A 12,785-nucleotide genomic window follows, 5' to 3' on the forward strand; every position below is an offset into this window, starting at 1 on the left:
CATGGCACGTCTTAATGTCAATCTCAATCTCATCGACGAGCTCTATCATTCAACCTAAAAATATTTATAATATCCATATAATTTAACTGTTGCTGATCTATCTGAATATGCTGAAAGTGTCAAAACACAAGGCATAGCTGAGACAAACGCAGCTTACATAGAAACAGAATAAAAATGGTCCACATAAATTCAAAGGGCGCACTCATGCATCATAAATCCCAGAGACCCAGACTTCACGCTTTCCACTCCAAAACAACAACGTAACGTCAAAACACATACATTTGCATCACTAATTCATAACTAACTATACTTTGGATTGTTACATCAACAACACAGACCCAACACTTGTTTAAGCGGATCGACTAGCCAAGTTAATTTGTATAAACGTAAATATAAAAAACATCAATACTATCCGAATCAAACTAACTGACTCATAATAAACACTCTCATGGGTTAATGCTTCATTAGCATTAATTAATTTGGTTTCTTTTGCAGAGAATATTGGAGATGCATGTATGAGATCAAATTTTTTATATGGCGGACCCCGCCATAGCTCTCATGTACGTAATTGATGAAAGCCAGTATTCATGTCGATTATTATTCGGATGCTATTGTTTGTTTTGGAGCATCAATGTGGTTGCGTATTTAGGAATGGCAACACCATTCGAATCCGCGGGTATCCACCCTGTTTCTATCCGCTTAGGACGGGTAATTATTCGCTCCAACCGGGGCGGGTTTTGAGCGGGCGAGTTTTTAGAAGGGGAGAGACGGGGTTGAGTTTAGGTAATACCCATTCCTACCCGCCCCGGCATATATATAATTTTAATATATAATATATGTAAAATAATTAGTAAATGATTAATAATATTGTATCATATTTAAATTTTTATTTTAATTTATATTATGTATGTGATGATGGTTATATAAATTTTGAAATTTAATTTTATTTATTAGATTTTAATAATTATAAGGGCGGATAGGAGCGGACGGATACCCACAGTAGTGAGTTAGGATTCAACGTTTTACTACTCACAAGTAGAAGCAAGGCGAATTCTATACGAGTTGTTGTACGGCAAGACAGAATCGAATAGAGCAAAAACCTGCTCCTATGCGTATAGGGCCTAATCGCACTTAATGGTATTTTCTTTTGTTTATTTAGATTAAAGGAAGATTAATGTTATGTGTTCAGATAGAAGCGTTCGTTAATGCCACAGAAGATAAATTTTAGAAATATTAATTAAAAAAAATTAAATTTTACCAAACTTTAAGCGAGGTAAATGCAATTTTACCCATACTTTAATCTACGTACGAATTCTTAGATAGATATATACTTGTAGTGATTAATGATAACTGAAAAGTTTTACAGTTTGGTTCCTTTATTTCTTCATTGGAAAGTACAATTATTCGAGAGGGAGGATGGGAATAAGATAATGGAGATTGGAGAGAGCAATATAAATGATTTGAGGTAGCAATAAAACTTAGATTCAAGTTTCAACTAACAAGCACTGTAATGTGTGTTAAAGGCATCTCGACGGAGTCATGGACCATGTCCATCACACAATTTAGTAATTTGCGCCAATCTTTCTTTCAAAATAACGTCTTGTTTCCTATTTGTTTTCGGTAACAATGTGTCACGTTTCCTTTTATTCTTTGATTTGGTGATAAGCATAAAGAAGGAATTACTTTTATTCTATTCTTTTGTTGCAACATGAAATTATTGTCCAATCAATCAAGACTTTTATATTAGAAGAAAATTTAAAAGTTAATTGTTTTTACTACTACAATTTTTTTCTTTTTGATCCTTATTATTAATAGAGAAAAATTCAAGGATTTGTATAATTTATTGTTTTGACAAATATTAGTTATTAGTTCAATTTTTTTAGTCTGATAAACATTTTTAAAATTGGACTGAGATATTAAATAAAATGAAAAATTGCGTATTATGCGATTATTTAAAACATCTGGTTGAAAAGACACAGAAAAATTTTTTAGAATAAAGAAAAAGAAATTGTCTTTTTTTTGTTTGTTTGATTTATTTTTATTATTGTCCTCTTTGTTCCACTTTATGTATTGAGTTTTTTTTCAAAAGAAAATAATCTATCATAATATTTTTAATTTATATTTTAAATATTATTAATCAAAAAATAAATTCTACTGATCCTATAAGATCTCTCTTGTTAATAACCATGGAGTTAGGCACGTGATATAATAATTAAGGGTGCATTTGTCAAATCATGCTAGGACCTGTACTCTCAAATCTGACACGTTAGAGCTGAAAATTGGTTAACATTGGATCAGAGGTGTCTGGGAGGCATCCTAAGTTTTTTTACCTATTTAAGCTAACTTTGGAAAGAAAGGCATACATCGTACAAAAAGAGATATTGCCATCTGAGAAACCACCAATTATAGCTGAAGCTGACCCTGACCATTATTTTTTTTTTCATTATTTCGCAGTTTCCCAAGCAGTAAGTTTTTCAAGTTTAGGCTGAGAAATTAGTTTTGTTATTACATGAATCAACCACGATTTCGCATTCTGCGGACAAAATAAAAAAAAAAACAAAAATCTTTACTCTAATTTCTCTTGCACTCCAGTGAAATTGAAAGGGAAATTAGTATATCACATATTCATGTGCAATTTTACTGTCGATAAATACATAATTATGTTAAAGAGGAGTACTAAGAGTCAACAAATTTTACGAGTTGTAGTAATTAATTAGCCATCAATAATGTTTTTAATGGTATGAAATTTTATCTAATGATAAAAAATTACTCTTTTTTTTGGCTAAGTGCTAATCAAATTTTAATAAATTTGCTGTCCCTAAACTTTTTCTTTTACTATATATTAGGTGTCTGTAAAAGTAATTTCAATAAAATATTTTTTAATATTAATTTTAAATTTTATAGAATTGATTTAAAATTAAAACTTGCATTAAATATAATTTTGAAATGATACTGATATTAATAAAGAGATATTGTATTATTTTTAAAAAAATCTAATAAAATACTGTCATTTGTATATGTTCATTAAACTCATTAAATAAATATTGTAACCTTATTATGTAACGTTAAATTAAAATGAAATCAAGTATTAGAACCATAAATTTTACATTAAATTTCAAATCAATTTTTATAATATATTATCTTACAAATACATATGTGGTATTATGTGAAACCCAAAATAAAATAAAATTAAAATCAACCATTAAAAATGCTCTAAGTATATTTTGTGAACAATACATATGAAATTGCTTTCTTTTTTTAATTTCTCAATCTGAGCTACGAAATTAGGAGATAATACACAATAATATAATCCTTCTTCTTCTTTTCTTTTTTTAGCTAAACCAGAAAATAATTGTTGGATTTAAATAAAAAACCCTGTCCATAAATTCTAAATTTCAAAATAATTTACGAGTTATTAGGTGAGCTAATTCTTTTGCGTTTAAGATAACGAAGTGTAACTATAGTGAATTATTGGGAGCGAGTTGGCATAACCTTTATTTTAAGGATACATCATAATTCACCCTAATAAAAAAGTTAAGGGGAATGTTAGGTAAATAATGATTATTTTGAACAACATGAATAACTACTAATTAAATAAAGATATATTACATCCTAATATAATGCTACTAATTTAAATTTATTCTTTTAACCCTATTAATTTTCATTGTTCAAAAATGTTGTTAGTTACCTATACTTTTCCTTTTAATTACTTAATTAAAATCTATATATTTTTTTCTCCCATTTGTTAAATCATATTGTTACTCCACTGGTGTAATTTTGGTGATCAATGAGGCAAAGTGGATTATGATCTGGAAAAAGTGGAGAAAGGCTATCGAAAAAGAATTCAAAGACAAAGTTTGATTTATAGAATTGGGCGCGAACAGTTATTTGACAAACTATTGAACGAATAATGTGTCGCTAAATGATTGGATCTATTTGGTCTATAAATTGATGGAATATAAATGAGTAAAAGGTTGGAAATTCTCTTCAAAAACACACTTTATATTCGAATGACTTTTTTAGATTTTATTTTGAGTGAGTTTTTTTTTTACTTTATCAAAATTTTAATTTTATTTGAAACTTCAAAATTTTATAAAAAATATTTTCATTTGATGTTCATGACACTTTGAAATTCTGAAAAGTATTTTTTATGTTAAATTTATTTAAGTAAAGTCAATTTATTTAATTTCTTTATCTTTGCAGAGTTTTTTTTCTTTATCATTGACAAAATAAAAATTTTGATGCACATAAAACTAGTATTCGTTAAAAAAAAAAAGTTTTGCTCTTAAATATTAAATTTCAAACCACTTGAATTATTTGCCATTGTTAAAGTCATCACTATTTTTTATTACTTAAAATTTGCATAACACATACATACAGAGCATAAAAAGACCAATATTGTTTTATTAATCTGTTAAACATATTATTAGACACATTTATTTGGAGAATATATACCTTTGCTCCCCAGAAATCATTCTCAGTAGTGTGTAACCAACTTGATCAGTAGTGGACTATATTATACTTATTAATGCTACATTAAAAGAATTCCTACATCAATCAAGACTTGAATATGAGCACCAAGTTGCAGAATAATGAGTAATTAAGCTAATTAATTCTATTGGTTCCCAGTAAACTATACAAAATTATGAAAAAGAAGGTTCCTATGCAAACCATTAAAAAGTTCATAATGTCTATTGCGAAAAGTAACGGCCCTTTAATTGTTATGATAAAGACTAATGTGAAATTGATAATTAAAAATTATTAGATAATAATTTAATTAAACATATTAAATTATCTTATAATTTTTAATTATTAATATTATATAAAAATAATTATATGTAAGTTTTTATCTTATTTTATTGATTATTCCTAATATCTCAACCCATATAACAGAGCATATATATGTCATTTCGAATCTCAAACATAAAAAGGTAAATAAATAAAGGCAAAACTATATAATTAGGTAGCGTTTGTTTTGAAGTATTGAGATAGAGATTGAAATTCAGTATTATGTTTGTTGGTTTAGAGATTAGTACTAAAATTTCTGTTTTTGTCTCTAAAATTTTAGTATTTTAGTAGCTCCAAAAAGTGAGAATACAAGAGACTAAAATTTTTATAGATAGAAACTGAAACTTTAACAACATTTTATACCTAAAATATCCTTATTTTCATTAATTAATTCTAATTTTATTTTATTTTTTGTGTAAACTAAATTAGAGTTTTATTATTATTTTAATTTCTTTCTCTCACTTTGTACAAAAAAATACTAAAATTTATTTCAATTTCTATCTCTTAGTCACTGTTTCTCAATTTCAATTTTTCTGTCTTTATCTCTCCACAAAATACTACCTTGTGGTATACGCTAATGCATATGAATATTATAAGTGTGCGTGATCGAAGGGTATTTCTCCGATTCAAATAATTGTTCATTTATTTAAAATTATTATCATATTAAATGATTGTTTATATATAAGCAAATAAGTTAATTTTTCCCTCTAAATTTACCTCAATTCAATAGTATATATAGGAGATTATTAAGTCACGCGACTATGAGCCCGTTTGGGAAATAGCAGAAGCTATTTTTTCTGACTTTTAAATTATGAAAAGTCACTTTATGCGTGTTTGACACTATTTTAAAAATAACTTTTAACTTCCCAAAAAGTTAATTCAAAGCTTTTTGAAGAAGTGGAAATATATTACTTCTCTTCCTCGAAAAGTCATTCTATTATTTCCGTAAAAAAACCACCTCAAAACAAAAAAAAATCTACTTTCATTATTGCCTTTGTAAAAAAATACTAGAAATACTGGCTCCCCATCACCATTTTCATCTAAGGTTCCATCTGTTAGAAGTATTGGTCTTCTACCATCATTTTCACGTAATGATTTATTTGCTAAAAATATTGACCATCCACCACCATTTTAAAACAATGTACCATCTGAACCACCTGTTGCATATATTCTTTCCCGTTTTTTTTTTATCATTTTATTACTCTATTTTTATTATTAAATATGTATTTAATATTGTGTGTGGTATAAAATCTCAATTTTAATTTTCTTTTATGTGATTTTATTTTTATATAGCTGCTATTATTATTGTGCTATTATAAAGAATTAATTGTCTAAACAAATATAATTTTAGTATTTAGGTTATAGAAAATCAACATTTAATATTAAAAAGTATTTGTTATCATCGTTGTTTTAATATCCATTTTTTGTAAAAAAAAGTTGTATTTTTTGAGTTATTTATCCAAACGCTACAACTTTAAAATAAGTACTTCTATAACTAAAAATCCAAATACAAAATAACTTATTTATAAGTTGCTATTAATAAAAGTTCTTATCCTTTAAGTTCTTATACTTTAAGTTTTTTTTTCCAAAAGAGCTTATTTAAGTCGTTTACCTAAACTGAGTCTATATATATATATATATATATATATATATATATATATTCATACTTTATGAATATTTTCACTTTTTTGGTAACGATATACAGTTGTGTTAATAAAGAATTAATGTTAGGGTTCAATACTTTTAATAAAAAAGAAAAATTAATTAGTGTTGACTCAAATATAAAATAATTACATGAAAGAATATCAATAACCTAACATTTCTTATATTGAATGTGAATAAAGATTATTATTATTATTATTCTCATATGATCTTAATACTCATGTATTTAATCTTTGCATCTCAATGAATATATCTAGCAGTGATGACATGAATTTTTTTTCAGACAAACTAAGCTATCATTTTTAGATGGCATATATATATAATATAATAGAAAGAAAAATGCTTGATCATCATAATTTATTATTTTTGTTATTATTTAATTATTAATTTAATTTTTTAATTTAATTTCTTTAGTTAAATAATTTAACAGCATACTAATAATAAAAAAATAATAAATTTTGATAAAAAATATTAATAACATTCATATAACAGAAAATAATATAGCACGTATAACATGTATGTGTAATGTGAATATAATAAAAGATGAGAAAATCTAAAAAATTGACATTTTTATTAAAATTTGGTTAGTACTTAATCAATAAAAAAAATAAGTAATTTTATATAATTCTATACTACTAAAAATATTAATAATAACTAGTTGATAATTACAAATCACAAAATTTATTAACCTCCGACATTTCTCATAGAAGATAATGGCATAAACATATGTGTTTAGATGGAAGAAAATGTAATTAAGAGCGTTATAGAGTGATGATAATTAGTAATTGGATCCCGCTAACTAATTTTGGGGTTCAATAAGGATGAAACTCTTGATTTTTTGGATCTAGCGTTTTAATACCATATCATGATACTACTTATCTCAAAAGTTTCAGCTAATAAAAAAAATAACCCTAATAATTATATCTCTAATACTTCATAAACTTCTATTATACACATTGAACAAATATCCTCGTACTTTTCCTTAGTAATTAGAAATTAGAAGAGAAGAAAGGGAGCAATGCAAGAAGGGACCCATGCGATGTGTTGTCAGAAGAGAGGGGAAGTTATATCCATGATGTGTTCTACGAAACACTGCACATTTGTAATTTCTAATAACCACTACATACATACAGTAGCCATGTCCTCCACTGAACAGCCCCAGCCGCAGCCGCTGAGCCGCTACGAGTCTCAGAAGCGGCGAGACTGGAACACGTTCGGCCAATACCTGAAGAACCAGTCACCTCCTGTCTCACTCTCCCACTGCAACTACAACCACGTTCTCGACTTCCTCCGCTACCTCGACCAGTTCGGCAAAACCAAAGTTCACCTACACGCTTGCATCTTCTTCGGCCACCCCTCTCCTCCCGCTCCTTGCGCCTGCCCCCTCCGCCAGGCTTGGGGCAGCCTCGACGCTCTCATCGGACGCCTCCGCGCCGCCTACGAGGAGCACGGCGGATCCCCCGACACCAACCCCTTCGGAGGCGGAGCCATCCGCCTCTACCTGCGTGAGGTCAAGGACTGCCAATCCAAGGCCAGAGGGATCCCTTACAACAAGAAGAAGAAAAAGCAGCACCACCAACTTCGCCTTAAGGCCACCGCTCCTACTATTGCAAAACTACCTTTCAAGGATTTCACTTCTTGAATCTTCTCAATACCATCTTCCATGGTAAATTACTCTTTTATCTTTTATCAATACCTCTTGTTAATTCTTGCCTTATCATAAGTCCAAACAAAAATTAGTTATTAAATCACTTATTTTTATATAATATATATATATATATATATATATATTTAAAATAAATTAAATAATTAGTTTTTTTTAGTGTAGATAATATTTTTTGTATTATAATCTAACTATATCATGCAATTATCTTCAACTTCATTCAACCCTTTAAATGTTTGAATCTGAGATTCAATATCAATTTTAATTTATTATATGCTGCCAAAAAAATTAATTTAACATGTAAGACTAGAACATTCCTCGTCATCTGTAATTAAAAAATAATAAAATAAAATTGCTTAAAATATCCACGGGATAATTGATTTTATAGTTTTATATACAGTTGTCAACTTTAATCTCTATTCCTATTGTTATGGGGTTTTATTAACAGATCACTTGTTGATATTATTAAGATAACAAATTTATTAAGTTATTTTATTTGGTATTATTATCTAACAAATTAGGGTTTAAAATAATATATTTTTCAAGTGTCTAATTCAGTACAAAATAATAATATCTATATATAAATTATGATTATGTTCGTTGATCCATATTTATTGAGCTTCAAAAGAATATAACTCTGGATTATTATAACATATCTTCTTTCTAATCCTCAATTTTCTTTGACATTAATGTAGCATCCATCAAAATTTTTTATCAATGAGGGTCACAAAGAGAGAGGCAATAAAAGATTACCCATTAGTATAGAATTATTAAAAACCATTTGTTCAGTTTAATTTGTTACCACTTTAAGTATACAACAAAACCCTAGAAACAAGATGAAAACCCTAATTTGCATTGTTGATTAGATTTTTGTTTTGGTCAGAAACAAAAATATTTGTTTTTAACTTTTACTAACCAAAGGTAAAATGGAATACTCATGATTGGATTATAAATTAATAGTGTGTGTCTCTCTCTTCTTTCTCTCTCTTATCATTTCAAAATACTATTTGGTGCAGTTTCCTAATTAATTAAATACTCCCTCAGATGTTTACTTTATTGTAATATAGGGGCCTTTTCTGATCTTCTGAGATTTTTTGTGCTCCCCATGTCTGTGTCCTATGTGATGAGTTTATTGCTTGCTCTTTATATATGTCATACGTGCATGTGATTACATCAACAAACAACAATATGACCTAGAAAGTACTCATATTTATATATTTGGTAATTTTTGGATATAGCTAGTATATTTGGTATTTACAAGGTTTTGTGTAAAATTAGCTATAATGGTGTTGCTACATATATACACAGACAGTGCATATATAATATATATATATATTTATAGAGAGAGAGGGGTTTTGTATAAAGCAAATTTATTTGTATTATATATTTATTCATTTGTTGCAATTATATTGTTGGATGCTAAAAAATTGTGTCTTTTTTTTTTTGGAGCCTATATGCAGAGACAAATGGTCTTTGGCATGCCCTTTTAATTTGTGTTGTGACCTTTTCAATCATAGTGTTTTTATACTGAGGTAGCCTAATAGAGAAGATGCTGAGGGCCACTTCTTCAATTTATCTAACTTATGGACATGTATAAATTTTGGTTTGTTAAGATGACCATTATATACTAAGAAAATTTTTTAAACTTTTAAAATAATAAATGCGTTGGTATCATAATTTTTTATGTTTTGTATAAAAAATTACTTTTTTTGTTTAATAATTTTAATCATTTTTTTAAAATTAACACATTTAATAATGTTCAATGAAAAATGTACTTATTTTAATTAAAATGTTCATTGTTTTCTGATCTTTTAAAATTGAAATATTGAAATGCACATGATGTCAAAGTCAAAGAATTATAGTGTAATAAACTCATTATTATATATATACCTTTATCCACATTTTCTTGTATCACATAATGTTTAGAAAGATAAAATAAAATCACATTTTAATTAATATAAAATTTTAATGTCAACAAGTTTAATTTTAAGAACTATATATGATATCATGATTAATGAACTCTGATCTAAATGATTTATTTTAGTATTGAAAGTTTTCTCTTCTTAAATCGATTTAACATTCTGTTTTTCAGAAAAACAAAATATATATTTACACTTAAACTTGATATCATACATGAGCTTTTTAAATACTAAATCTACCTAGCTAATTAATATAGTAGGTTAAAGCTTTTGAGAAAGTGAGACCTTCACTTCTTCAAGTCTCTATATCTACTCCTCTCCCAACTTCTATTCTATATATCTCAAAATTTTTTTTTATTATATTGAGTTAATAATGTGTAAGAAAGTATTTCCTTCTATCATAACAATACAAGTTTTTAAAAATGAAAGAAACTTGTGTACTTATTTGGATGCGATTAAGTTCGTAGAAAAATATTTTTTCAATAATTTTTTTTTATTTTTTAATATGTTTGATAAATTTAGTAGTAAAAATAAAAATATTTAAAAAATAAAAAATTTGAGAAGTTACTATTTATATTTTTTAAAATTTAAAAAAAAATATTTTTCACATAATAAATAAATAAATAATATTTTTATATTATTGCATCTAAACATAGTTGATAGATAAAAAGATCTTTTTACATAAAATTACTTTTATTTTTTTAAAAGATCTTTCAGAAAAAAGTTTAATTACTCTATTAATTCTTATAGTTTTACCAAATTTTTAATTAGATCTCTATACGTTTTTTTTAAATGGGTTCTTATTGTAATTAGATTATTTTTATGTTAGAAATATTAAAATTCACAAAATATTTTTCTCAAAATATATGTAATTAAACATCTAGTTAGGTTCTTAATGGTAGATACCTTTAATTTGCAGATAAATATTCAATTAATTTTAACACTTTTTATGCTAAGAAAGAGTTATAATTACAAATTAAAAATAGTGTATAGACTTGATTAAAAGAAAAAAAATAAATATTTAATTAAAAATTTAATAAAATTAAATAATTAAACCAACAAAATAACTCAAAAAATATTTTTTTAGAATCCCACCAAACAAGCCCTATCACATTTTATTATGAATTTTGGGTATAGTGAATTGAGACGAGCAAACTTCATCTATAATGCTAAAGAAATAAAATCTTAATAGGATTTTCATATCATGAAGTTACTTAATAAAAAATATTTTAAGTTAATAAGATAAAGCACGTGAATGATTGTCTTTGACAATAGTTTAATTCCAATATAATCATAAAATCTAACTCACCTCAAATATTCAAATACACAAATACTTTTGGCCCAAGTTTTTCTTGGTCACCTAAATCTGTCTATTGAATTACAATCTATTCTTGCTGATATATATCAGATTTTTATGTATTAATAGCTCTTTCTTTAAGTGTTTTGTGTTGTTTAATTTAAAGGCGTGTATATATTAATCCTTTAGAATTATACTGTTGTGAACAAGTTATGGATCTCAGGTTATTTATGCAAAAATAGTAAATAAAGGCCAATGTCATATTAGGATCACTTTGAATATTAGCTAGACCAACCAAGATGATTGTTTTGAAGGATAATTTTTCGAGGAGAAATTAATTATTTCAGTTTTTAGCATAGAAAAGTTGTCATTTTCTCTAAATATGAAAAGATTGAGTTTAAGTGTACATAATGCAGCCAATATTTTTACAGTCATTTTCAATTACTTTAATTTGTGTTAAATCTTTTAGAAAGAGTATTGCACCAAATTATCTTAGTTGGAAGGGTTATTGCAAGTAATTAAGCAGTTACTTGAATATTTTTGCATACAGGGCTACAAGGACAAATTGTTGGATAGGACTTGACAATTTGATAAGAGCATCATCACCATATATGCCACTTTGTAGTTTGGAATATAAGAGTAATAATCTTGTTTTACCAGTTTAATCCCAGTAAATTAATTAAAACTTGCATGCATGTTGGCTAGATCATATATATGATGTACAATCTTGCATTGCAAATTTGCAATGCAATTTATTATGTATAATTCTCCCAAAAAAACATAAATAATGGTTGCCTAGCTATATACCTAGTGGGCTTTACTGTTCTATGTATAATGTATGTGCCCTTATGTAGTTATGTATATTTTAGTGATAGTTCCTAGTTTAATTTCCTGCTATCTGTTTAATTAAAACATCAGCGTTCAGCTTTCTTTACTTTCGTACCATCTTAATTCATGATATACCTTTTTCTTAACGTTTTATATTAAGCTTCCAATTTTTTACAAGTAAGTGCATGCTAATAATAAGGGATTTTGTAAAGGCCAAAGCTAGGATACAATATATTGAGAATTATTAAGGTTTAGTTTGGTAAAATTTTTATTTTTTAAAAGTAGTTTATAAAAGTAAATTCTTAAAAGATAATTTTTTAAAAATTGTAGTATTGTTTGATAAATTAAATTAAAAATAATTTTTTTTATTATAAGAAAGTCGTCGGATACCATCCGATTTATCGATGGATTTACTAAAAAATTTTACTAGTAATATGTTTATCGTCGAATTTAGTGACAGAATAAATTCAACGGTATAAATTTTGTCGGTAATTATTTATTAATGGATTTTTTATTATGTCGCTAATTACTGACGGATTTAGTGGCGGATATAAACTTTTAATTAGTAAAATTTTGAAGCTTGTTACCGTCAGAATTTTTTCGATAAATCCGGCGGTAAACTTAATTC

General features: G+C 26.6%; 1 protein-coding gene across 1 annotated transcript; it reads left to right on the forward strand.

Moving 5' to 3' along the window:
* Window positions 1–7,538: 7,538 nt before the first annotated feature.
* On the forward strand, window positions 7,539–12,221 carry LOC130970303 (protein LIGHT-DEPENDENT SHORT HYPOCOTYLS 10-like). Its single transcript, XM_057896341.1, has 2 exons — window positions 7,539–8,116; window positions 11,880–12,221. The coding sequence occupies exon 1, from the start codon at window positions 7,589–7,591 to the stop codon at window positions 8,090–8,092; it is 504 nt and encodes a 167-aa protein (XP_057752324.1). The 5' UTR covers window positions 7,539–7,588; the 3' UTR covers window positions 8,093–8,116; window positions 11,880–12,221.
* The last annotated feature ends 564 nt before the right edge of the window (window positions 12,222–12,785 follow it).

Source organism: Arachis stenosperma, chromosome 3, assembly GCF_014773155.1.
Source record: "Arachis stenosperma cultivar V10309 chromosome 3, arast.V10309.gnm1.PFL2, whole genome shotgun sequence".
Classification (NCBI taxonomy): domain Eukaryota; kingdom Viridiplantae; phylum Streptophyta; class Magnoliopsida; order Fabales; family Fabaceae; genus Arachis; species Arachis stenosperma.